Source organism: Heterodontus francisci, chromosome 6, assembly GCF_036365525.1.
Source record: "Heterodontus francisci isolate sHetFra1 chromosome 6, sHetFra1.hap1, whole genome shotgun sequence".
Classification (NCBI taxonomy): Eukaryota; Metazoa; Chordata; class Chondrichthyes; order Heterodontiformes; family Heterodontidae; genus Heterodontus; species Heterodontus francisci.
This window is the reverse complement of record NC_090376.1, coordinates 4,686,955-4,714,861: the sequence shown is the minus strand read 5'-3', so window position 1 is coordinate 4,714,861 and position 27,907 is coordinate 4,686,955. Positions and strand designations below refer to the sequence as shown.

At 48.8% G+C, this 27,907-nt stretch overlaps 1 protein-coding gene across 1 annotated transcript in view; it reads right to left on the bottom strand.

Annotated features, from left to right (window-relative positions):
- Nucleotides 1-27,703, bottom strand: part of trpc2b (transient receptor potential cation channel subfamily C member 2b) — a 49,918-nt gene extending 22,215 nt beyond the window's left edge. The window contains exons 1-8 of the mRNA XM_068032963.1: nucleotides 27,689-27,703; nucleotides 23,140-23,841; nucleotides 17,793-17,984; nucleotides 11,815-11,979; nucleotides 8,140-8,314; nucleotides 5,803-6,003; nucleotides 3,969-4,131; nucleotides 1,227-1,319 (exon numbers count right to left, since the gene is read on the bottom strand). Of these exons, the coding sequence (XP_067889064.1) occupies nucleotides 1,227-1,319; nucleotides 3,969-4,131; nucleotides 5,803-6,003; nucleotides 8,140-8,314; nucleotides 11,815-11,979; nucleotides 17,793-17,984; nucleotides 23,140-23,841; nucleotides 27,689-27,703 (1,706 nt within the window). The remainder of the gene's footprint in view (nucleotides 1-1,226; nucleotides 1,320-3,968; nucleotides 4,132-5,802; nucleotides 6,004-8,139; nucleotides 8,315-11,814; nucleotides 11,980-17,792; nucleotides 17,985-23,139; nucleotides 23,842-27,688) is intronic.
- Between the last annotated feature and the right edge of the window lie 204 nt (nucleotides 27,704-27,907).

Below are 27,907 nucleotides of genomic sequence, written 5' to 3'. Positions count from 1 at the left end.
AGTACATACCCATTATCTTTACTGTGTTTCCTACCTCCTAACCAATCCCTACCTGTGTCAATAGGTTACCACTAATTCTATACGCTCTCATTTTTGTTAAGTCTGTCATGTGGAACCTTGTTAAATGCCTTCTGGAAGTCCAAATAAAGAATATCTATAGACATCCCCTTATCTATCATGTTAGTTACATCATCAGAAATCCAACTAGGTTCATTAGACATGAATTACCCTTTATAAATCCATGCTGACTGACAAACACCCCTATTACATAGCACATTGTTACACAGAATTACACAGCACTTACAGCACAGAAAGGCCATTCGGCCCATCTGCTCCATGCTGGTGTTTATGCTCCAACCAAGCCTCCTTCTCCGCCCCCCCCCCTCCATCTCACCCTATCACCATCTCCATCTATTCCTCTCTCCCTCGTGTTTATCCAGCTTCCCCTTAAATGTATCGATACTATTCACCTCAACCACTCCCTGTGGTAGCGAGTTCCACATTCTCCCCACTCTCTGGGGAAACAGGTTTCTCCTCAATTCGTGGTTGGATGTATTAGTGACTATCTTATATCTATGACCCCTAGTTCTGGTCTCCCGCACAAGTGGAGCCATATTCTCTGTGTCTACCCTATCAAACTCTTTCACAATTTTAAACACCTCTATCAGGTCACCCCTTAACCTTCTCTTTTCTAGAGAAAAGAGCCCCAGCCAGTTTAATCTTTCCTGAGAGGTATAATCTCTCAGTTATAGTATTATCTTTGTGAATCTTTTTTGGAACCTTCTCCAGTGCCTCTATATCCTTTTTAAAATACGGAGACCAGAACTGTGCCCAGTGTTCCAAGTGTGGTCTAACCAATGTCCCATAGAAGGTGAACATAAACTCTCTTTCTTTAAATCTATTGGAATAGAAGTGAACCCCAGTGCTTGGTTTGCTTTTTAAAAATGGCTTCATTAACCTTTGTAGCTATTTTTAGTCATTTGTGTATCTGTATGTCGCAATCTCGCCATTCCTCTGTCCATTTACACACTTATTTCCCCAAGGACTATGTGACCACCTTATTCTTTCTATAGTTCACTATTGGGAAGTGACACAGAATCCGGATCTGTATCCAGATTAACTGTATTATTCATCCCCCTTTCCCATAGGAGAAGTTATTAAGTAGCTGGGAATGGGACCAAATGAGCTCCGAAGAAGGTTCTAGAAAGTTCTTGACGTTCCCATACTTTCCAAGCCGATCCAGATCAATGTAATGGACATAGATGTTGTTGATCCCACAGAGGAAGGCAGTCAGAATAATCATCAGCAAGAACATGAATCTGGAACACAGAAAAGGAGGAATGTTTAATATCCTTCCGAAGAAACAGAAAGTCCATGTGCAGAACCACACCATGCAAACAGGGAACCCCAATATCCCACACTGGAGTTGGGGAGAAGGTGGGTGGGTGGGAGTGAGGGATACGGGGAGAAGGTGGGTGGGTGGGTGGGAGTGAGGGATACGGGGAGAAGGGGGGTGGGTGGGAGTGAGGGATACGGGGAGAAGGGGGGTGGGTGGGAGTGAGGGATACGGGGAGAAGGGGGGTGGGTGGGTGGGAGTGAGGGATACGGGGAGAAGGGGGGTGGGTGGGAGTGAGGGATACGGGGAGAAGGTGGGTGGGTGGGTGGGTGGGAGTGAGGGATACGGCGAGAAGGTGGGTGGGTGGGAGTGAGGGATACGGCGAGAAGGTGGGTGGGTGGGAGTGAGGGATACGGGGAGAAGGGGGGTGGGTGGGAGTGAGGGATACGGGGAGAAGGTGGGTGGGTGGGTGGGAGTGAGGGATACGGGGAGAAGGGGGGTGGGTGGGAGTGAGGGATACGGGGAGAAGGTGGGTGGGTGGGAGTGAGGGATACGGGGAGAAGGTGGGTGGGTGGGAGTGAGGGATACGGGGAGAAGGTGGGTGGGTGGGAGTGAGGGATACGGGGAGAAGGTGGGTGGGTGGGAGTGAGGGATACGGGGAGAAGGTGGGTGGGTGGGAGTGAGGGATACGGGGAGAAGGTGGGTGGGTGGGAGTGAGGGATACGGGGAGAAGGTGGGTGGGTGGGTGGGAGAGATACGGGGAGAAGGTGGGTGGGTGGGTGGGAGGGATACGGGGAGAAGGTGGGTGGGTGGGTGGGAGTGAGGGATACGGGGAGAAGGTGGGTGGGTGGGTGGGAGTGAGGGATACGGGGAGAAGGTGGGTGGGTGGGTGGGAGTGAGGGATACGGGGAGAAGGTGGGTGGGTGGGAGTGAGGGATACGGGGAGAAGGTGGGTGGGTGGGTGGGAGTGAGGGATACGGGGAGAAGGTGGGTGGGTGGGAGTGAGGGATATGGGGAGAAGGTGGGTGGGTAGGTGGGAGTGAGGGATACGGGGAGAAGGTGGGTGGGTGGGAGTGAGGGATACGGGGAGAAGGTGGGTGGGTGGGTGGGAGTGAGGGATACGGGGAGAAGGTGGGTGGGTGGGTGGGAGTGAGGGATACGGGGAGAAGGTGGGTGAGTGGGAGTGAGGGATACGGGGAGAAGGTGGGTGGGTGGGAGTGAGGGATACGGGGAGAAGGTGGGTGGGTGGGAGTGAGGGATATGGGGAGAAGGTGGGTGGGTGGGTGGGAGTGAGGGATACGGGGAGAAGGTGGGTGGGTGGGTGGGAGTGAGGGATACGGGGAGAAGGTGGGTGGGTGGGTGGGAGTGAGGGATACGGGGAGAAGGTGGGTGGGTGGGAGTGAGGGAAACGGCGAGAAGGTGGGTGCGTGGGAGTGAGGGATACGGCGAGAAGGTGGGTGGGTGGGAGTGAGGGATACGGGGAGAAGGTGGGTGGGTGGGTGGGAGTGAGGGATACGGGGAGAAGGTGGGTGGGTGGGTGGGAGTGAGGGATACGGGGAGAAGGTGGGTGGGTGGGAGTGAGGGATACAGGGAGAAGGGGGGTGGGTGGGTGGGAGTGAGGGATACGGGGAGAAGGTGGGTGGGTGGGAGTGAGGGATACGGGGAGAAGGTGGGTGGGTGGGTGAGAGTGAGGGATACGGGGAGAAGGTGGGTGGGTGGGTGGGAGTGAGGGATACGGGGAGAAGGTGGGTGGGTGGGTGGGAGTGAGGGATACGGGGAGAAGGTGGGTGAGTGGGAGTGAGGGATACGGGGAGAAGGTGGGTGGGTGGGAGTGAGGGATACAGGGAGAAGGTGGGTGAGTGGGTGGGAGTGAGGGACACAGGGAGAAGGTGGGTGGGTGGGAGTGAGGGATACAGGGAGAAGGTGGGTGAGTGGGTGGGAGTGAGGGACACAGGGAGAAGGTGGGTGGGTGGGAGTGAGGGATACGGGGAGAAGGTGGGTGGGTGGGTGGGAGTGAGGGATACGGGGAGAAGGTGGGTGGGTGGGAGTGAGGGATACGGGGAGAAGGTGGGTGGGTGGGAGTGAGGGATATGGGGAGAAGGTGGGTGGGTGGGAGTGAGGGACACTGGGAGAAGGTGGGTGGCTGGGAGTGAGGGATACGGGGAGGAGGTGGGTGGGTGGGAGTGAGGGACACGGGGAGAAGGTGGGTGGGTGGGAGTGGGGAGACAGGGAGAAGGTGGGTGGGTGGATGGGAGTGAGGGATACGGGGAGAAGGTGGGTGGGTGGGAGTGAGGGATACGGGGAGAAGGTGGGTGGGTGGGAGTGGGGATACAGGGAGAAGGTGGGTGGGTGGGAGTGGGGATACAGGGAGAAGGTGGGTGGGAGTGGGTTTATTTTTGCAGCAAGGAGTGAAAGTTTACTTGAAAACCTGGGACTAAGACAATCCAACTGTGTGCGTTAAATAACAAATCAATCACACACCAGAGGGGCTGCAATAGATAAAAAGTGATTGAAGGGACAGATTATTTTATCAATTCAGAAGCTTAATCCCTTCCTCTACCCAAGACTCTGTCAGTTAGTAGAAACTATCTGACACTTAATTCTAGAATGTTCACGGGGTGGGGCGATGAACCTCATCATGTCGTCAATCATCCTTCCGATAGAAATCTGCAGTGTTCCGAGGGTCTCGTGAGCTGGTAAGATGGATGTCAGTCGAGCTAGACTCAGCATACTGGTGATTGCAAATAACACCTCCGCCACCATTTGGGGGTCCTCTTGCTTCCAATCGTGCCTGTCTGAAAAGGACACACACACAATTCTGTTAGTTATACAGAACTCAGACTAAAGTCAAGGAAATTATTTATTGGACGCTGCACAACATCCTTGAATTGAAATTATATCTACATGTTGTTCAGTAAATTTGACTGCCCGGTGTGGTGGGTGTTTCAGTCCTGACACTGTGGCTGACACACTTTACTCAGAGAGCCTCTAGCCTGACATTTCAGGTCAGTACCGAGGGAATGCCCCACTGTCACGGGGTCAGTACTGAAGGAGTGCTGCACTGTCGGAGGGTCAGTACTGAGGGATTGCTGCACTGTCGGAGGGTCAGTACTGAGGGAGTGCTGCACTGTCAGAGGGTCAGTACTGAGGGAATGCTATACTGTCGGAGGGTCAGTACTGAAGGAGTGCTGCACTGTTGGAGGGTCAGTACTGAGGGAGTGCTGCACTATTGGAGGGTCAGTACTGAGGGAGTGCTGCACTGTCGGAGGGTCAGTACTGAGGGAGTGCTGCACTGTCGGAGGGTCAGTACTGAAGGAGTGCTGCACTGTCGGAGGGTCAGTACTGAGGGAGTGCTGCACTGTCGGAGGGTCAGTACTGAGGGAGTGCTGCACTGTCAGAGGGTCAGTACTGAGGGAATGCTACACTGTCGGAGGGTCAGTACTGAAGGAGTGCTGCACTGTTGGAGGGTCTGTACTGAGGGAGTGCTGCACTATTGGAGGGTCAGTACTGAGGGAGTGCTGCACTGTCGGAGGGTCAGTACTGAGGGAGTGCTGCACTGTCGGAGGCTCTGTCTGCCCTCTCAGCTGGCTGTAAAAGATCACATGGCCACTATTTGAAGAGCAGAGGGTTTGCTCCCAATTTTTTTGCCTCAACCAACATCACTTTAAAAAGAAAGCCAGATTATCTGGTCATTTTCACATTACTGGTTGTGGGATCTTGCTGTGCACAAATTGGCTGCTGTTTTTCCCACATTACAAGATGCCCACACTTCAAAAAGTACTTCATTGGCCGGAAAGGGATTGGGCATATCCTGAAGTGGTGAAAAATTACAAAAGGAAAGTCCTTTCTTCCTCCTCCATTCATGGGACCTTTGCCAGACTGCATCCCCTTCCTCAGATGGCATAATCAGGACTGGGCAGGAAAGTGAGCAACACTCTCTGTAACTGCAGTGGCCTTTCCTCACCCTTATCCTGCAGAGGAGTGAGGTTCAAATGGCCGAGTGCAGAGATCAGGCGGTTCACCCTGACTGGGGCCTCGGAAATAGGGCAGAAACAGGGTGTGTCGTGTTAGGGAGGGAGCAGCATGGTGGGTGGAGTTGGGAGAGGGGGTGAATCTCTTGCAGTGACCAAGTCTGTGGGAGGGAGTCTACATTTGCATGGGCAGAATGGGATTGCTGGAATTTTGGGTCCCAGGCCCCTGGCGCTGAGCTCTTGCAGACCCGTTCTGCCTGTGGTAAAATCAGGATATCGGAACACGAGGTCATCAGGAATCAAATATCATGAAGTGGGAAATCAGTTATCAGGAAATCACGGTCGGAGAAATCTCCCCACTGTGTATATGGTATTGTTAACACTCAGTGACCAGGAGAAATCTCCCCACTGTGTTTACAATGTTGTGAACATGCAGCCAAGGTGGGTGAAGGAAATATGCCCCAAGAGTGGAGATGTTTCATGTCCAACACTCACTAGCCTTGGTGAAGTAGTGGCAATAGTAAGAGTTGCTGTCCTCTGCGCAGTAGAGTTTTCCACTCAAGTAAACGACGATTCGCAGGGCGAAGGAGGCCAGATACATGCTGAGGATGACAATGTCCAGGAAATTCCACCAGTCCAACAGGTAACTGCGCAGCCCCTCGATCCACACCTCCTTACATTCATACCAGAAGAACCCTTCAGAGGGAGGACAAAATGGTTAGAACATGGTGCCCTAGGAATCGGATTCATCCTCCCTCCCTGAATCCCTCCAAACTCCCCTCTCCTGTCCATTCCTTAAGGATTTATGTTCTGCACACGCCCCCTCCCACCATACCAAGTGCAGGTGGTAATTCTCTGTCCAATCATCACCAGGAAGAGGGCTGTCGGACTTCAGTTAATGTGGAGAGACTGGAGAAGCTGGGATTGTTCTCATTGGAGCAGAGAAGGTGAAGAGAAGATTTAATAGAGATGTTCAAAATTACGAGGTGTTTTGATAGAGCAAATAAGGAGCTGTTTCCAGTGGCAGGAACGTCAGTAACCAGAGGGTAGTTACAGATTTAAGGTAATTGTCAAAAGAACCAGAGATGATTTGAGGTGACTTGATGCCAGCTATCTATATATAGATAATTTTTAAAAAGTGTTAACAAAGTGACTGTTGGTCCTATAGAAAGTGAGTCTGGGGAATTAATAATGGATAATAAGGAGATGGCAGATGAATTGAACAGATATTTTGCATCGGTCTTCACTATTGAGGATACAAGTAATATCCCAGTATTAGCTGTAAGTCAGGAAATAGAAGGGAGGGAGGAACTCAAGAAAATTACAATCACCAGGGAAGTGGTACTGAACAAATTGTTGGAGCTGGGGGCTGACAAGTCCCAGGGTCCTGATGGACTTCATCCTCGGGTGTTAAAAGTAGTGGCTCGTGAGATAGTTGATGCATTAGTTTTAATTTTCCAAAATTCCCAATATTCGGGGAAGGCTCCATTAGACTGGAAAATAGTGAATGTAACGCCTTTATTCGAAAAGGGAGGGAGACAGAAAGCAGGAAACTACAGGCCAGTTAGCTTAACATCTGTCTTAGGGAAAATGTTAGAAGCTATTATTAAAGATGTTGTAGCAGGACATTTAGAAAAATTCAAGGTAATCAGGCAGAGTCAACATGGTTTTGTGAAAGGGAAATCATGTTTAACCAATTTATTGGAGTTCTTTGAGTGAGTTACATGTGCTGTGGATAAAGGGGAACTGGTGGATGTAATGTACTTAGATTTCCAGAAGGCATTTGATAAGGTGCCACATCAAAGGTTATTGCGAAAAATAAAAGCTCATGGTGTAGGGGGTAACATATTGGCATGGATAGAAGATTGGCTAGCTAACAGGAAATAGAGTAGGCATAAATGGGTCATTTTCTGATTAGCAAGATGTAACAAGTGGTGTGCCGCAGGCATCAGTGCTGGGGCCTCAATGTTTACAAGTTACATAAATGACTTGGATGAAGGGACTGAAGGTATTGTTGCTAAATTTGCTAATAGGTAGGAAAGTAAGTTGTGAAGAGGACATAAGAAGGCTACAAAAGTGATATAGATAGGTTAAATGAGTGGGCAAAGACCTGGCAAATGGGGTATAATGTGGGGAAATGTTAAATTGTCCGTTTTGACAGGAAGAATAAAAAAGAAGCATATTATCTAAATGGTGAGAGATTGCAGAGCTCTGAGATGCAGAGGGATCTGGGTGTCCCAGTGCATGAATCGCAAAAGGTTAGTTTGCAGGTACAGAACGTAATTAGGAAAGCTAATAGAAAGTTATCGTTTATCGTGAGGGGAATTGAATACAAAAGTAGGGAGGTTATGCTTCAGTTATACAGGGCATTGGTGAGTCCACATCCGGAGTACTGTGTACAGTACTGGTCTCCTTATTTAAGGAAGGATGTAAATGCGTTGGAGGCAGTACAGAGAAGGTTTACTAGACTAATATCTGGAATGGGTGGGCTCTCACCATTTAGATCATATGCTTTTTTATTCTTCCTGACAAAAGAATCTGACTGTGTGCAAACTGGCTGCAGAATTTCTCTATATTACAAAAATGAGTACACTTCAAAAGTACTTAATTGGCTTTAAAATGCTTTGAGACATGCTGAGGCTGCGGAAGGCGCTATATAAATCAAAGTCTTTATTTCTCTTTCCAAACTTGCTCGCACCCTATTTCCCTCAATAGAAAAATTGAACCGTTTTGTCGCACTTTATGAGTTGACCCTTCACACCATCAAACATCTCGCTCGGCAGCGGTCATCTCTGACAAACTGGCCATGCTCCCTTCAAGGTTGTAACTCACCCACTACCCAGATCATGTGGAAGGAGTTCAGGTAGATGGGCTCGTTCCTGGATGAGGACAGGTCTCGGGATTGTTGGGCAATTATCGACTCCACCAGGAGGAGCACCAGGAACCAAATGTAGGAAGAGGAGTGAAGGAGGAACTTAATAACTGGAGTATGAACAATCTGTCCAACCTGCAACACAAGCAGAAAAAAAGCATCGGAACTCCGAGAGCAAAGCAGTTAGGGATCACTTAGCTGGAGTGCAATTTGATGTATAGAAGCTAGATCTCTAACCACTGCAAGTTCCTTGGAACACTGAGTAAAAGGCTCCTGGCCGATCCTTATTTTCAGTTTGCCCATCCTCGTGTGTTTCCAGGGATGAGGAACTTCAGTTATGAGAACAGGCTGGAAAATTAGGGCCGTTCTCCTCGGAACTAAGGTGGTTCAGAGTACAGGCTTTCAACATAGTGAGGGGTTTTGATCTAGAGAGAGAAAAATTTCCCTCAGGTGAATAGGTCAATAATCAAAGGTCAGAGATTTAAAATCATTGGCAAAAGACAAGGAGATGAGGAGAAGTTTTTTTCACTCAGAGTTGTCAGGATCTGGGACACTCGACCAGAAAAGGTACTGGAAGCTGATTCCCTTTTAAAATTATTTATGACCTCGGACAGGTCCTGGAGGATGAGGAACTTACAGGGTTATGGACTAAAAGTGGGAATGTGTGACTAAAGCATGACTGTGTTTCAAAGAGCCAGCACAGGGACAATGGGCCAAATGGCCTCATTCTGTGCTGCATGTTTTTCTATGATTTAGTGCTTTCTATTTCTTTGAGCTGTTCTTGTTCGATACGATGAAGTCAAACTATGTCTTCCGAGTATAAAAACAAGGAATGTTGGAACCACTCAACAGGTCTGGCAGCATCTGTGGAAAGAGAAGCAGAGTTAACGTTTCGGGTCAGAGTTCCGATGAAGGGTCACTGACCTGAAATGTTAACTCTGCTTCTCTTTCAGATGCTGCCAGACCTGCTGAGTGATTCCAGCATTTCTTGTTTTTATTTCAGATTTCCAGCACCCGCAGTATTTTGCTTTTATGTCTTCCTAGTTACTGATCCATTTTACAAATTCATTCATGGGATGTGGGCGTCACTGGCCAGGCCAGCATTTATTGCCCATCCCTAATTGCCCTTGAGAAGGTGGTTGTGAGCTGCCTTCTTGAACCGCTGCAGTCCATGTGGGGTAGGTACAGCCACAGTGCTGTTGGGAAGGGAGTTCCAGGATTTTGACCCAGCGACAGTGAAGGAACGGCGATATAGTTCCAAGTCAGGATGGTGTGTGACTTGGAGGGAAACTTGCAGGTGGTGGTGTTCCCATGTATTTGCTGCCCTTGTCCTTCTAGGTGGTAGAGGTCGGGGTTCGGAAGGTGCTGTCTAAGGAGCCTTGGTGCATTGCTGCAGTGCATCTTGTAGATGGTACACACTGCTGCCACTGTGCGTCGGTGGTGGAGGGAGTGAATGCTGAAGCTAAACAGTGAACATTCTTGTGCAATTATTCTCACATTTCTTCTTTGTGACCAATCTCATCTCATCTTCTTCTGAAGTCACTGACCCCTCATTGGGGAATGATCCTCCAGTCACTCCAGCACCATCCTCCACCCCATCCCCCAACACGCTTTCCCCACACCAACTGTTCTCAGCTGATGGCCTCTGGGTTTATATTTGGGGCCAGCAAATTCTGTCCTTCCCCCGTTCCCCCTCAACCCAGCTCCCCCAAACCCCCCTGCTCTCCCCAGGGGTTCCTTAGATGGGGAGGGGGAGTGCAAGTGGGGTCTTCAGGCTAATTGTTCCTATGTGGTAGACAGCGTAATACAACAGAGAGGCATTGAGTCCGATTGAACCCGTGAACATTCCTCCCCCTCCCCCCACACCCACTCCCCTACTCCTCTCCCACACATTCCCTCCCCATCCTCCCACACCCACTCCCCCACACACCCCACTTCCCCCACACCCCCCTTCACCCACACCCCACTCCCCCTCCCCCTCCCCCACTCCCCCCTCCCCCCACTCCCCCCACACACCCACTCCCCCCACACACCCACACACCCACTCCCCCTCCCCCCACACACCCACTCCCCCCACCACCCACTCCCCCCCCATCCCCCACACACCCACTCCCCCCTTCCCCCACACACCACTCCCCCTTCCCCCACACCCACTCCCCCTCCCCCCACACCCACTCCCCTCCCCCCACACACCCCATTTCCCCTCCCCACACCCACACCCCCACTCCCCCTCCCCCCACACACCCCATTTCCCCTCCCCCCCACACCCCACACCCCATTCCCCACACACCCACTCCCCCCCACACCCCCTCCCCCCACAACCCACTCCCCCCCCACCCCACTCCCCCCACACCCCACTCCCCCCTCCCCCACACCTCCTTCCCCCACAACCAACCACCCCCTCCCCCACACACCCCACTCCCACTCCCCCTACACCTCCCCTTCCCCCCTCCCCCACACCCGCTCCCCCTACAGCCCCCCTTCCCCCCACCCCCCTCCCCCCACACCACCTCCCCCCACCACCCCCTCCCCCCACACCCCACTCCCCCCACGCCCCCCTTCACCCACACCCACACCCCCCTTCACCCACACCCCCACTCACCACCCCCCACACACCCCACTCACCATCCCCCCACACCCACCCCACCTCCCCCCACACCCACTCCACCTCCCCCTCCCCCACACACTCCCTCCCCCCACACCCCACTCCCCCCCCCACACCCACTCCCCCTCCCCCCCCCACACCCACTCCCCCTCCCCCACCCACTCCCCCTCCCCCCCCACACCCACTCCCCCTCCCCCACCCACTCCCCCTCCCCCCCCACACCCACTCCCCCTCCCCCACCCACTCCCCCTCCCCCCCCACACCCACTCCCCCCCCCCCACACCCACTCCCCCTCCCCCCCCACACCCACTCCCCCTCCCCCCCCCCACACCCACTCCCCCTCCCCCCCACACCCACTCCCCCTCCCCCCCCCACACCCACTCCCCCTCCCCCCCCCCCACACCCACTCCCCCTCCCCCCCCTCACCCACTCCCCCTCCCACACCCACTCCCCCTCCCCCCACACACCCCACTTCCCCCACACCCCACTCCCCCCCACACCCCACGCCCCCACACCCCACTCCCCACTCACCCCACTCCACCTCCCCCACACACCCCACTCCCCCCTCCCCCACACACCCACCCTCCCTCCACAACCCACTCCCCCTCCCCCCACACCCCACGCCCCCACACACCCCACTCCCCACATCACCTCCCCCACACACCCCACTCCACCTCCCCCACACCACCCTCCCTCCACAACCCACTCCCCCTCCCCCCACACCCCACTCCCCCCCACACCCCCCCCACCCCACTCCACCTTGCCCCGACACCCCCACACCCACTCCACCTCCACCTCGCCCCCACACCACCTCCCCCCCACACCCACTCCACCTCCCCCCCACACCCACTCCACCTCCCCCCCCACACCCACTCCACCTCCCCCCCCCACACCCCACACCCACTCCACCTCCCCCCCCACACCCCACAACCCACTCCACCTCCCCCCCACTCCCACTCCACTCCACTCCACCCCACACCCAAACCCACTCCCCCTCCCCCCAGACCCCTCCCCCTTCGCAAAACTGTACCTTGGATTTGGGGGCAATCCAGTAGAACAGACATAGCAGGGGCATGGTGAGGAACAGCCCACAGGAGACGAATACTAATGAGATGGTCCTGCTGCCTCTCCACCAGGTCAGCTTTCCACACCAGATGGAGGTGAGGACCTGCTGGCAAATAGGGTGAGCCACAAACTGGAGGAGACAAAGAGACACAATGAGAGCTGAACAGATGAATATCAAAGGGAGAATGTTAGTGAGCAGCCAGCGATACTGTCTCAGGGATTACTCCACTCCTTCCTCCATACATCCACTCAGTAGGGCTTTAAAATAATGAGGAGGAAAGACTGGGCAGATCCAGGAAATGGTAAATTCAACAGAAACAAGAGAAATGACAAAGGTGTAGAGCATGGCAGCAGTTTGGGCAAGAATAAGCAGAAGAGTCAGGGACAGTGAGATTAACAAAGGTAATAGGGCATTAGTGTCTTAATTGATGTCAGGAAAAGTAGAAACATGTCAAAGTTAAAGGAGTGAAGCATTTACAAATTAGATGAATTAATATCTCAGGTAGAAATTAATGGAGATATGGTTGCAAAGTGACCAGGGTTGGGATTAAATATTCCAGAATACTTAACTTTTTGAAGAGATGGACAGAATGGAAAAGGAATGATGATAAAGGATGGGATGAACTCAGTAGAGAGAAGGACTTTAGCTCAGAATAAAATCAAGAAGTTGATGTCAATTTGGGTTGAGCTAAGGAACAGCGAGGGATAGAAATCATTGGTGGGAGTTGTTTATAGGCTCCCCAAAAGTAGTTGAAGTTTAGGGCAGACTATAAATCAGGAAATCAGAGGCACATGTAATAAGAGCAATGCAGTAATCATGGGGGACTTTAATCTCCACATAGATTGGGTAAACCAAATTTGTAGGAATAGTGTGGAGGAAGAGTTCATGGAATGTATTCAAGATAGTTTTCTAAATCGGTAGTTGAGGGAACAGGTTAACATTTCAGGTCTGTGACCTTTCCTCAGAACTGAGAAAAGTTAGAAATGTAATATATTTTGAGCAAGTGAAATGCGGGTGTTGGAGAAGAGCAAAAGAGATAGGGTGGATAGGGTGGAGCATCAGAGAGATTAAATGACAACAGGTTTCATGGTAATGGGAACCGTAAAGAAACAATAGATGTGTCTAAAGGAGGTGTGGATGGCAGAGTAGTAGCCATCTGAACACAAAGGAAAGGGGTTAAAAAAGAAAAGAAAAAACTGACCAGCAAAAAAAATACACAAAACCAAATGGAGGGGAGAGGTTATGATCTAAAATTGTTGAACACAATGTTGAGTCCAGAAGGCTGTAAAGTTCCCAGTTGAAAGCTTGTGTTGAGCTTCATTTGAACACTGCAAGCAAAACAAGGAGAGAATGGTCAGAATGGGAGCAGGGATTGAATTAAAATGGTAAGTAACCGGAAGCTCGGAGTCATGCTTTCGGACTGAGCAGAGGTGTTCTGCAAAGCGGTCACCCAGTCTGTGTTTGGTCCCCCCAATGTAGAGGAGACCGCATTGTGAGCAGCGAATACAGTGTACTACGTTGAAAGAAAATACAAGTAAATCACTGCTTCACCTGAAAGGAGTGTTTGGACAGTGGGAAGGGAGGAGGTAAAAGGGCAGGTATTACACCTCCTGTGATTGCATGGAACCTTTTGTAACTTTTCCTAGTCCTGATGAAAGGTCACAGATGCTGCCTGATCTGAATATTTCTAGCATTTTCTATTTCAGATTTCCAACATCTGCAGTACTTTGCTTTTGTACTAATGTTTAATTCACTGGCACTTCTCTTCCAAGAATGCCCACCTTGTAGAAGTTCTGCTCTTCTGGCCAACAGAAATTCCATTTGTCCCTTCTACCTTGTCCGCCTTTGCTTTCTATCTTCCTTCTTGTATTTAATCAGGTAACTTTCAAAATTCACTTTCACAGCCACACCTCCTTCCTCTGCAACTGTCTCTGACTCCGACTTATTCCACGTGGATTCAAACGGAAATTCCACCCTTCCTGTTTTGGATGCACCCATGGTTACAAGTATCTCCTAGACGTTCAGCATCCCTCGCTGTATCCTGAAATCCGCTCTCAATGCCACGTGCTGACTCTCGACCTCTCTCTTCAGCAGCACCGTCTCTCTCTCTCTCTCTCTCTCAAAGCTGTCCCTTTCCACAATTTCATTTCATCCTTTGCCTCATCCAGCACGTTAACAAAAAACTTTTTATCTTCCTTTCAGGTGTGAAGGATCAGAAGCTTCAACTGCTCATTCAACACTGCCCCCCCTCCCCACCTCAATGAATTTCAAGCTCGACATGATGCAGGGGTCTTCTTCTGTTGCCTCCACCTTCGCGCCCACTTTGTTGGGCCTCTGCTCAGTGGACCCTTTTACTCAGCTCCAGTATTCTCCCTCCACCTGGACCCCCCTCCCTCAGCCCCTTGCCCTCTCTTGATCTTTTCATTGAGAACTGCTGGTGTGACTTCAGCTATCTCAATTTCTCCACTCCCCTTACTCACTCTAACCTCTCTCCCTCTGAACTTGCTGCACTCGGTTCTCTCAGGTCTAACCCTGACATTGTCATCAAACCTGCTGACAAGGGTGTTGCTGTTGTTTGGTGAACTGACCTCTTCCTAACAGACGCCGAACACCAACTCTCGCCATTTCCTCCTACCTCCCCTGGACCATGACCCCACCGAACAACAAGCCACTGTTCCAGGACTGTCACTGACCTCATTTCCTCTGGAAATCTTCCCTCCGGAAATCTTCCCTCCATGGCCTCCAACCTCATAGTCCCGTAACCCCGGACAGCCCGCTTCTACCTCCTTCCCAAAATCCACAAACAGGACTGTCCCAGAAGACCCATTGTTTCAGCCTGTTCCTGCCCCACTGGACTTCCTATCTCCACTGTGTTTTTACTCCCCTTGCCCAGTCTCTTCCCACCTACATCCATGACTCTTCTGACGCCCTCCGTCACTTCAACAGTCTCCAGTTTCCTGGCCCTAACCGCCTCCTCTTCATTACGGACGTCCAATCTCTCTACACCTCCATCTCCCACCAGGATGGTTTAAGGGCTCTCCGCTTCTTTCCTGAACAGAGGCCCAACCAGTCCCCATCCACCACCACCCTCCTCCTCCGCCTGGCTGAACTTGTTCTCACATTGAACAACTTCTCCTTCAACTCCACTCACTTCCTTCAAGTAAAAGGTGTTGCTATGGGTACCCGCATGGGTCCTAGTTATGCCTGTCTTTTTGTGGGATATGTCGAACATTCCTTGTTCCAGTCCTACTCAGGCCCCCTCCCCCAACTCTTTTTCTGGTACATTGATGACTGTATCTGTGCTGTTTCCTGCTCTCGATGGAACCGGAAAACTTCAATGACTTTGTTTCAAATTTCCTACTTTCTCTCATACTCACATGGTCCATCTCTGATTCTTCCCTTCCCTGTCTCCATTTCAGGGGATAGGCTGTCAGCCAACATTCACTATAAACCCACCCCACTCCCACGGCTGCCTTGACTACACTTCCTCACACCCTGCCTCCTGTAAGGTCTCCATTCCATTCTCCCAGTTTCTCCGTATCCTACACATCTGCTCTGCTGATGCAACCTTCCACTACAGCGCTTCTGATATGTCTTCCTTTTTCCTCATCCGAGAATTCCCCCCCCACTGTGGTTGACAGGCCCTCAACCGCGTCTGATTCATTTCCCTCACTTCTGCCCTCACCCCTTCCCCTCCCTCCCAGAAACATGACAGGTCAGGCAACATCTGCGGAGAGAGTTAACGTTTCAGGTCAGTGACCCTTCATCAGAACTGACAAATATTAGAAATGTAAAAGACAGGGTTCCCCTTGTCCTCACTTTCCACCCCACCAGCCTCCACATCCAAAGGATCATCCTCCGCCATTTACGCCACATCCAGCGTGATGTCACTACCAAACGCATCGTCCCCTCCTCTACCCTGTCAGCATTCCGAAGGGATCGTTCCCTCCACGATACCCTGGTCCGCTCCCCCATCACCCTGACACCTTGTCCCCTTCCCACGGCACCTTCCCACGCAATTGCAGGAGGTGTAATATCTGCATTTTTACCTCTTCTCAGCAACCAAGGCCCCAAACACTCCTTCCAGGTGAAGCAGTGATTTAATATAAATAAAAGCAAAATACTGCAGATGCTGGAAATCTGAAATTAAAAACAAGAAATGCTGGAAATACTCAGCAGGTCTGGCAGCATCTGCGGAGAGAGTTAACGTTTCAGGTCAGTGATCCTTCATCAGAACTGACAAATATTAGAAATGTAAAATATTTTGAGCAAGTAAAGCGAGGGTGGGGCAAGAGATAACAAAAGAGCCGTTGATAGGATAAGGTCACAGAGAATAACTGACCAGAAGGTCATGGAGCAAAGACAAACGGTGTGTTAATGGTGTGGTGAAAGACACAGCGTTAGTACAGAGCGGGTATTAATAGACTGTAAAGCACAAAGCATAATTATTATTGAAGCAGTGATTTACTTGTGCTTCTTTCAATGTAGTTTACTGTATTTGCTGCTCACAATGTGGTCTCCTCTACATTGGGGAGACCAAACACAGATTTGGGTGACCACTTTGCAGGACACCTCCACTCAGTCCGCAAGCAGGACCCCGAGCTTCTAGTCAGCTGCTATTTCGATTCTCCATCTTGCTCCCACTCTGACCTTGTCCTTTCAATGAAGCTCAATGTAAGCTTGAGGAACAGAACCTCATCTTCTGACCCGCACTTCACAACTTTCTGGACTTGATTTGATAGGGTGCCACACAATTAGGGCTCATGGAATTGGGGGTAATATATGAGCATGGGTTCAGGATTGGTTAATGGACCGAAAACAGAGAATAGGAATAAATAGGACATTTCGGGTTGGCACGTTATAACTAGCGGGATATCGCAAGGATCAGCACTTGGGTCTGAACTATTTACAATCTACATTAATGACTTAGATGAGGAGACTGAGTGTAACGTAATCAGGTTTGCTGATTAAACAAAATTAGGTGGGAAAGTAAACTGTGAGGAGGATGTCAAGAGGCTACAGAGGGATATAGAAAGATTGGGTGAGTGGACAAGAACATGGGCAGATGGAATATAATGTGGTGAAGTGTGAAATTATCCAGTTTGGTAGGAAAAATAAAAAACAATATTTTTTGAATGGTGAGCCACTAGGAAATGTTTGCATTCAAAGGGGCCTGGGTGTCTTTGTACATGGTTTACAGAAAGTTAACAAGCAATTAGGAAGGACAATGGTATGTTAGCTGTTGTTACAATGGGATTGGTGTTTCAGAGTAAAGAAATCTTACTGCAATTATACAGGGCATGGTGAGACCACACCTGGAGTACTGTGTCCAGTTGTGGTCTCCTTACCTAAGGAAGGATACACTTGCCCTCGAGGGAGGGCGACAAAGATTCACTGGACTGATTCCTGGGATGAGGGGATTGTCCAATGAAGAGAGATTCAGTAGACTAGGTCGATATTCCCTGGTGTTTAGAGGAATGGGAGGTAATCTAATTGAAATGTATAAAATTTTGAAAGGGGATTGTCAGGGTAGACCGAGAGGTTGTTTCCCCCCGGCTGGGGAATCTACAATGCAGGGGCACAGTCTCAGAATAAGGGGTCTGTCATTTAGGATCGAGACGAGGAGAAAGTTCTTCACTCAGAGGGTTGTGAATCTTTGAAATTCTTTACCACGGAGAGCTGTAGATGCTCAGTTGTTGAATATATTCAAGACTGAGGTCGTTAGATGTTTGGGAACTAAGGGAATTAAGGAATATGGGGATAGTGCGGGAAGGTGGGGTGGAGTTGGGGTCGAAGATCAGACATGAGCTTGTTGATTAGCAGAGCAGGCTCGAGGGGCCGAGTGGCCGATTCCAGTCCTGTTTCTTATGCTCTTATAACCCCCTCCCCTGCTGAAGCAAATTACATGCCCCTTCCCTGCATTGCATCCTTGCGATTCTCACCCTCTTCTGATTATAGTTGACAGCGAGACGTAGCCTGCCCAGGTTGGGAATCCCTTCCTCGAAGGCCTGGTCTTCCATTGTTGCTTCCCCGCTGTCATTTAGTACAGCATTCACTTCACTCTGATTCCGGCACATTCCCAGCAATTCCACAGCCAAGTCCTGACAGAGTTCTTCCAGATTCAGGTACTCAGGCTGCAAGAAAAGATCAGCTCAACATCAGACCCAAACGTTATCTGTGCTCATCTAGAAGGAGAACACATCACTGAGGGGAGTGCAGCATAGATTCACAAGAATGATACCTGGACTCTTGGTTAAATTACAAAGAGAGATGACACAAACTGGGGCTGTATCCTCTGGAATTTAGAAGGCTCAGAGGTGATTTGATCCACATTTTCAAGATATTAAGGGGAACAAATAGAGAGAAACTAGTTCCACTGGTTGGGGAGTCCAGGACTAGGAAACAAAGCCTAAAAACTTATGCCAGACCAGTCAGGAGTGAAGTTAGCAAACATTTCTACAAAGGGTGATTGAAGTTTGAAATTCCCTTCCACAAATGGCAATTGATGCTCAATTAGTTGTTAATGTTAAATCGGAGATTGAGAGATTTTTGTTAACCAAAGATATCAAGTGATTTGGGGCAAAGGCAGGTTTAGAGTTAGGTCACAGGTTAGCTGTGATCTCATTGAAGAGTGGAACAGGCTCGAGGGGCTGAATGGCCACCTTCCATTCCTTTATTCCTCAACCAGGTGAAATGGAAAAATTTCTGATCCAAGACCCCCAGTGCCATCTAGGGTTCCAGGGTTAGACAGTCATTACGACAAAGGCGACCATTCAGCCCATTGCATGCATGCTGGCTCTCTGTCGAGCAATCCAGTCAGTCCCATTTCCTCACTCCATCCCCATCCCCCTGCAAGTACCAATTCTATTAGCCTATGTCCTGTTGCAGTCCATTGGTATCAACCTCACTATCCACCTCACCTCCAAGTTAGGTATTATCAGAACATTGTGGAACTTTACTCTGTATGCAAATATCCAAGTCGTTTATATATAGCAAATAAAGCAATGGTCCGAGCATTGACCCTTAGGGAACACCAACCATCTTCCAGTCTGAAAAACATGCATTTAGCACATCTCACTGTTTTCTGTCCTTGAGCCATTTGTTTTAAATCCAAGTTGACACTGGCCCTCCTGGTCCATGAGCCTCAAATTTTGTTAACCAGCCTTTTAGGTGGCACTTTACCAAACACTTTTTAAAATCCATATAGACATCATCAAAAAATTCAATATTAGTCAAACACAATCTGCCTTTTACAAATCCCTGCTGGTTCTCCTTAATTAACTCAAACCTCTCCAAGTATCTGTTAATATTTCTCTGATTATTGTTTCTAAAACCATACCCACCAATAGTAAACTGACCTGTAACTACTAGGAATGTCCTTACACCATTTCTTGAATAAAGATATCACATTTGATCAATTGGCAGTTAGCCATTCACTAATAGGTAAATTGGCCATTATAAACTGCCCCCAGAATAGGTAGGTGAATATAGGGACAGGTGGGGATGTTTGGTAGGAATATGGGATTAGTGTAGGATTAGTATAAATGGGTGGCTGACAGTCGGCACAGACTCAGTGGGCCGAAGGGCCTGTTTCAGTGCTGTATCTCTAAATAAATAAAATCAAATCAGGACGCAGCAGACAGTCTCTGATCCACAACTAGTTTATTCCTCAATCCACAGTTCAGTACAAATACCAGTTTGTACTCTTCCCCACTGGACTAAATCCCTGTCCAGAAATAACTCCCTTGACTGGGGAAAAACCCAGCCCTTAAATACAAGCTGCAATGAGCATCACCTGCTCTCTATTAACTCTGAAGTAAGTCCTGGTTAATTAAAGGGACCAGCATTCTCAACATTTGCCATTCTCCAATCCTCTGGCATCTCCCCCATAGAATCATAGAAAGTTTAAGGCACAGAAAGAAGCCACTTGGCATATCCAGGGAAGATTATGGCAAGCCCTTCCACCATCTCCATTCCCACTTCCTTTAGCAACCTGGGATGCAAACCATCGGAACAGGTGACATCCACTCTAAGCATAGCCAGCCTTTCCAGTCCATCATGCCTATCAATTTTCACCCCATCCATTACCGCTACCATCTCTGCTTCTATTTTGTCAGCATTCTCTTCCTAGTAAACACTGATACAAAGTAATCATTAAGTATTCTAGCCTTGCCCTGCACCTCTAAGCAGAAATCACCCTCTTAGTCCCTAATAGACTCTTACCACCCGCTTACTATTTACATGGCGGTAGACGATTTTGGGGTTCCCTTTTATGTTAACTACCATTGTATTCTTACATTCTCCCTTTGCCTGTTGTATTGTCCTGGTTCTCACTTGCAGAATTCACCTGTCATGTATCATGAATCCTCTTTTTTTGTTTCATCATTTTCTCCATCTCCCTCGTCGAGGAGCCCTGGGTTTGGTTCCTGTACCTTCCACCTCTGTTAGAATGTACCTAACCTGTACCTGAAACATCTCCTTCTTAAAGATCACCCATTGTTCCGTTAGAGTTTATTCTGTCAGTCTTTCGTTCTATTTTACCCTGGCTAGATCCCCTCCCATCCCATTGAAGTTAGCTCTCTTCCAATTTAGAAGTTCTACTTTAGATTGTTCCTTACTCTTTTCCATTACTAATCTAAATCTTTTATGATGATCACTCTTATACAAGGGTGCCAGTGTAAACATGGAGTCTCTGGAACTGAAGATTAATCTTCAGGTTTCTGTTACCAGCAAAAACTCAGGAGAAAAATGTGTATTTTTCTTCATTTTCCTTGAATATTTTCATAGAGTGATCGAACTTTACAGTACAGAACGAGGCCATTCGGTCCATTGGGCCTGTGCAGGCTCTTTGGTAGAGCAATCAATTAGTGGCACTCACCCCATTTCCTGCTCTTCTCCCATAGCTCTGGGAATTTTTTTTTTTTTGCTTTCATTTATTAGTAATACAAATATTAGAAATGGAGAAAGGGGATATTTGTCCAGTTGGGGTGATTTGAGGGGAGATCATGTGATGAAATTCCAGGATGACGTCCAACTGGAGTTGCTGAACCTAGTGTCTGTGTCAAACACTCCCACGGCCAAATTTGATCTGCTTCACTCAACCCTGGCGAGTGCCCCCTAGTCAGCACAGTGTGATTTGCCTTTTCCCGCTGTATGTCAGCCATCCTGTGTCCTCTCTCAGTGAGATTTGGATATGAGATTTGAGGGGAGTGTCTGGAGCTGGGAAAGCAGTCTCTGACTACCAGTCAGAGGGAGGTATTTATTCTTAGTCCCCTTGCCTGGGCTGGATTTAAAAGATTAGTGTCTAACCCTGGGGTGGCTTGGACACTGATCGATGAACTTTTGGGTAGAATGGAATACATTCTTAAAATCAGACCGGTGCATCTCATTATAAACCCAGCAATAATCCTCAGAATTCTATCTGTGCTCAGCGAATGTGACAATCTGTAGGAAACTGGGATAGTCTGCAGGCAAACATTGATCCATGTTTCTGTGTTAGTAGCCCAGTAACATAAGCAAAGACAACCACATGCCTAGAATCATAAAATCTTACAGCACAGAAGGAGGCCATTCGGCCCATTGTGCTTGTGCTGGCCCTTTGAAAGAGCTATCCAATTAGTCTCACTCCCTGCTGTTTCCCCACAGCTCTGTAAATTTTTCCTTTTCAAGTATTTATCCTATGCTCTTTTGAAAGTTACTATTGAATCTGCTTCCACTGCCCTTTCAGGCAGCGCGTTCCAGATCACAACAACTCACTGTGTTAAAAAACGTTCTCCTCATCTCCCCCCTGGCTTTTTTGCCAATTATCTTAAATCTGAATTCCTCTGGTTACTGACCCTGCAGCCACTGCAAACAGTTTCTCCTTATTTACTCTATTAAAACCCCTCATCATTTTGAACACCTCTATTAAATCTCACCTTGACCTTTTTTTCTCCAAGGAAAACAAAGCCATGTTGCTTAAGATTACTTTTGCAGTCCAGTTTATTAATTTGATGTGGAAATTGACTGTCCCATTAGGGATAATTTCTGCTGCATGCTGTTCTAAATCTACATCTTTTTTTCGAGATAATTAAACGTTATATTCAGACTAAAAGGTGTCTTGGATGGATGGAAGAATGCTACAGAACCAATCAAAGCTCTAGAAATTAAATCTGGAATAAAAAGTTAGTCTCAGTAATGGTGATCATGAAATGACTGGATTGTCATAGAAACCCATCTGCTTCACTAATGTCCTTTAGGGAAGGAAATCTGCCGTCCTTACCCGGTCTGGCCTACATGTGACTCCAGACCCACAGCAATGTGGTTGACTCTTAATTGCCCTCTGAAATGGCCGAGCGAGACACTCAGTTGTATTCAAGAAGGCAGCTCACCGCCACCTTCTCAAGGGCAATTAGGGATGGGCAATAAATGCTGGCCTAGCCAGAGACGCCCACATCCCATGAATGATTTAAAAAAATCAAAGACAAGGACTACAGAAAGAGTTCCTTAACCTAAAGCAATTTAAGAATGGCAGTTAATGCAAGTGTTGGAGAGCGTCCAGAGAGGTTTAGGGGAAATTTCAAACTTTGAGGGAAATTCAGAAGAGCTCGAAGTACAGTCTCTAAAGCAAGTGGATGCAGTTGATCTCCTCCAGGTACCTAGAATGTTAAATGGTATTCTGAAAATACATCCCGAAGATTACTTCAAATTAAAGCAGAAGCAATGATTAACAAACTTTAAACAGACATTCGGAAGAACTTGGAATAATCTGTCGGGCAGATACGTGACGGAAAGACTTGAAAGATTTGCATTTCTATAGCACCTTTCACATTCTCAGGATATCCCAAAGCCAATGAAGAACTTTTGAAGTGTAGTCACTGTTGTAATGTAGGAAATAGAGCAGCCAATTTGTGCACAGCAAGATCCCACAAACAGCAATGTGAGAATGACCAAATAATCCGTTTTTCTGATGTTGATTGAGGGATAAATATTGACCAGGACACTGGGAAGAACTCCCCTGCTCTTCAAAATAGTGCCATAGGATCTTTTACATCCACCTGAGAGGACAGGTGAGGCCTAGGGTTTACCTGTCACCGGAAAGATGGCACCTCTGACAGTGCAGCACTCCCTCAGTCCTGCACTGGGAGTGTCAGATTGGATATTCTGCTCAAGTCTCTGGAGTGGGGCTTAAACCCACAACATTCTGAAAGTTGGATAAATTGGAGAATTAAAGTGCGTGATTTTCAATTGCAGCCACCCATTTCTCACATGAAAACTCTGTGCAATTTGTTATATTGTAAAATTACCAACCTTAAACTCAGGCTCCTTCTTGGACAGCTGTTTGAGCTCCCTGCTCAGTTTGAAGGCACTCAGCATGGCATCTTCATTGGCGATGGCGAGGTATGGCTTACTGGCCAGGCCTTTGTAGGTGTTCATGCGAGACAGGGAGAACTTGAGCATGTCGTACTGACGGCTATTAAGGCACTCAGGGCAGGCACAGGAGATCTTGTGAGGGTTTGGGATGACATGGCCCTTCTTCATTAGGAGGTCCACAATCTCAAACAGATTCTTCTGGCAGGCCAGGGTCAGCGGGGTCACCCCTGGCGCAAAGCGGGAGCTGTCGATGGAGTGGTCAAACAGTGCCTGGGAGAAGGACATGATGTCCACCTTGTTGTGACTCACTCCTTTCTGCTGGTCCAAACGTTCCAGTAACAGCTTGACAACGTTGATGAGATTCATGTCTACGGCCACCAGTAAGGCTTCATGGATCTGCCGGAAGTCGAACTTAACTAATCGGAGGAGGTTGACAATGATTTCCTCATTGCCCATCCGGATAGCCAGATTCAGGGCTTCTCTCCATGATCGGTCCTCCGAGTCGTCCAGTTGCCGCAGGAGCCCGTCGCTGGTCTGCAAGAGCTTGTAGAGTTTTGCCAAGTTCCCATCATAGATTGCTCCAATCAGGCTGGGCGGGAATTTCATCTTTTTCCCAGCAATCTCCCTCCAGTTGTCCTCCTGAAAACAAAGTGGTACCAGAGGGTGAACAGGTGAGAGGACAGCGAGCCGAGAGCGTCAAACACCTGGCCTCACTCCCTCCACTCCCACCCCCCCCCTCCACTCCAACCCTTGGGGGTCATCATTGATGGGTCAAAGGTCACCTCTCTCCAATAGCACCATGAATCCTGAAACAAGCCAACGGTCTGTGTGGGGAAGGAGGGGTACACAGGGAGGGGGAGATAAGCTGTTAATGGGGGAAGGGAAGAGTGTTTGGAATGAGTACTGACAGTTGTGTATTGTGGAGCACTGAACTCTGGGGATTTAATGAGGGGGGAGGGTTTAAGCCCTAGAGTCTAAGGAGGCAAGGAGTTAATCTCTGGGGTTTAAGGAGTGAAGGGTTAATCCCTGGGGTTTAAAGAGGCAAGGGTTAATCCCTGGGGTTTAAGGGGTGAGGGGTTAATCCCTGGGGTTTAAAGAGGCAAGGGTTAATCCCTGGGGTTTAAGGAGTGAGGGGTTAACCCCTGGGATTTAAGTGGGAAGGGTTAATTTTTTTTTATTTGTTCATGGGATGTGGGCATCACTGGCCAGGCCAGCATTTATTACCCAACCCTAATTGTCCTTGAGAAGGTGGTGGTGAGCTGCCTTCTTGAACCGCTGCAGTCCATGTGGGGTAGGTACACCCACAGTGCTGTTAGGAAGGGAGTTCCAGGATTTTGACCCAGTGACAGTGAAGGAACGGCGATATAGTTCCAAGTCAGGATGGTGTGTGACTTGGAGGGGAACTTGCAGGTGGTGGTGTTCCCATGCATCTGCTGCCCTTGTCCTTCTAGGTGGTAGAGGTCGCGGGTTTGGAAGGTGCTGTCTAAGGAGCCTTGGTGCGTTGCTGCAGTGCATCTTGTGTGCCCCTCATTCCTTGAACCCCGGAGTTCAGTCTCTCACTCCTTAAACCCCATAGATTAAACCCTCATTCCTTAAACCTCATACATTAAACCTTCACTCCTTAAACCCCAGAGATTAACTCCTTTCCTTCTTAAACTCCAGGGGTTAAACCATCCCCAATTGTATGTCAGTGGAGGGAGTGAATGTTGAAGGTGGTGGATGGGATGCTTTTCAAGGTAGACGGGTTATTGCTGTGTAAGTGCTACTTGATAGCACTGTTGATGACACCTTCCATCACTTTGCTGTTGCTGATGATTGAGAGCAGACTGATGGGACGGTAATTGGTTGGATTGAATTTGTCCTGCGTTTTGTGGAGGTTTAAAGGGGGAGGGTCTGATCCCTGGGGGTTTAAGCAGGGGAGGAGTTGGGAGTTGAGAACAGAAAATGCTGGAAATGCTCAGCAGGTGTGGCAGCATCTGTGGAGAGAGACGAGTTAACTCTGTTTCTCTCTACATAGATACTGCCAGAACTGCTGAGCATTTCCAGCACTCACTGTTCTCATTTCAGATTTCCAGCAGCCAAGGTATTTTACTTTTAGTTTTAGGAGACGGGAGTTGACAGTTTGACTATCAGGATGACACAGACACACAGACACAAAAAGACACACAGACACAAACACACACACACACACACACACACACACACACACAAAAAGACACACACACACAGACACAGACTCACACACAGACACAAACACACACACACACACAGAGACACAGACACACAGACACACAGACACAGACTCACACACAGACACACACACACACAGACACACACATACACACACACAGACACAAACACACACACAGACACAAACACACACACACACAGACACAAACACACACACAGACACAAACACACACACACACACACAAAAAAAGACACACACATACACACAGACACAGACACAGACTCACACACAGATACACACACAGACACATACACACAGACACAAACACACACACACACACACAAAAAGACACACACATACACACACATACAGACACAGACTCACACACAGACACACACATACACTCACAGACACATACACACACACAGACACACACACACACAGACACACACATACACACAGACACACATACACACAGACACAGACACACACAAAAACACATACACACACAGACACACATACACACACAGACACACATACACACACACACACAAAAACACATACACACACAGACACACATACACACACACACAGACACACACACACACACACAAAAAGACACAGACACACATACACACACACAGACACACACACACAAATACACAAACACACGCAGACACACACACACAGACACACACACAGACACACACATACACAGACACAGACACACACACAGACACACACTCTTCCATTACTCCCTGGTCAGGTATCTCCTGGTCTCCCAACCCTGATCCGTTGCCCATGTCCTAACTCACACCAAGTCCCATTCACCCATCACTCTCTCTGCTCGCTGACCTACACTGACTCCCTGTCCAGCAATGTTTCAATTTTTCAAATCTCTCCATGGCCTCGCCCCTCCCTATCTCTGGAATCTCCTCCAGCCCCACAACCCTCTGAGATCTCTGCACTCCTCTAATTCTGGCCTCTTGCACATCCCCGATTTCCATCGCTCCACCACTGGCGGCCGTACGTTCAGTTGCCTGGGTCCTAAGCTCTGGAATTCCCTCCCTAAACCTCTCCACCTCTCTTTCCGCCTAAAGGTCGCTCCTTAAAGCCGACCTCTTTGACCAAGCTTTTGGTCACCTGTTCTAATATCTCCTTATCTGGCTCGGTGTCAAATGTTGTTTGATAATGGCTCCTGTGAAGCACCATGGGATGTTTTTCTATGTTAAAGGTGCTAGATAGGTGTTGTTTTATATCTCTCCTGATTTGTACTTCCATTGAAGTGTTACACAATTGCACAAACTCTGGATCGATCACTGACGGAGAGTAATCACAGCTCTCGAAATTCAGCAACAGCTGGAATCAGTAACTGCACACATAAGCCAACACCTGCCTGCTCCGTACACACTCCCTGTCCCTGTTAAACAGCTGAGCCTCAGCACAGGAGCCATTGTGGGAGGGGAGAGGAAAATCATCAATCCTCAGTGATTTACTTCTTGGCTGGGGCTTAGATACAAAGCAGGTTATTTAAAGTGCAGAACCTGACTGAAGGGTCGAGAACAGAGGTGGGGAATATGAGGCAGTCTGAATCGGGGCTGATTATTCGCTGACACCGAGGTAGAGTTTCCATAACCTCTGGAAAATGGGAGCGGAGGTGGGTCAGGAACGAGGCAGTTAAATCCCAAGCATTCCCGGGACACACTTATATTGAAGGAAAGGTGTAGGAATGCAGAGATTGTGTTCAAATGTTGGCACAAATTCCACCCCCTCCCTCAGCCCAACCCCTCCAGGCCAATACCCAGTCTATTCACCCACAGATAGTTGAGCCCTGACCCACCCAGGGGCCAGCAGAGAGCGGAATGGGGGCAACAGACCCCTGAGTCCTGTCCCATCTGACCAGGTGGGTAACACTAACAGGAGTAATTCTCATACACCTCTACAATCACAGAATTCTACAGTGCAGAAGGAGGCCATTCAGCCCATTGTTCCTGTGCTATCCAATTATTCCCACTACCCTGTCCCACAGCCCTGCACATTTTTCCTTTTCAAGTATTTATCTAATTCCATTTTGAAAGTTATTATTGAATCTGCTTCCACTGCCCTTTCGGGCAGCATGTTCCAGATCACAACAACTCACTGTGGAAAATAACATTCTTCATTTACTCTATGATTTTAAACACCTCTATTAAATCTTCTCTTAACCTTCTCTGCTGTAGGAGAACAATCCCAGCTTCTCCAGACGGACATTAAAGAATTTTACCACTGACCCTGTGTCACTTTGCTCTCACTCACCGTTAGATGCTCCATGGTTTACCCTTTGGCCTGGTCACTCCTCTGGTCAAATAGATCCTGACTGGTGCCACTGCTTGTGGACACACACTGACCACAAGTATCGTTGGGTAATCTCCTGGTCAGAACACCTGGAGCTGAGTCTCCATGGTGATGTTTTTGTCGCCTAGCCCACTCCCTGTGCCCACTCTGTGTTCTTCGAAGTAGCTCTCCACACCTCTG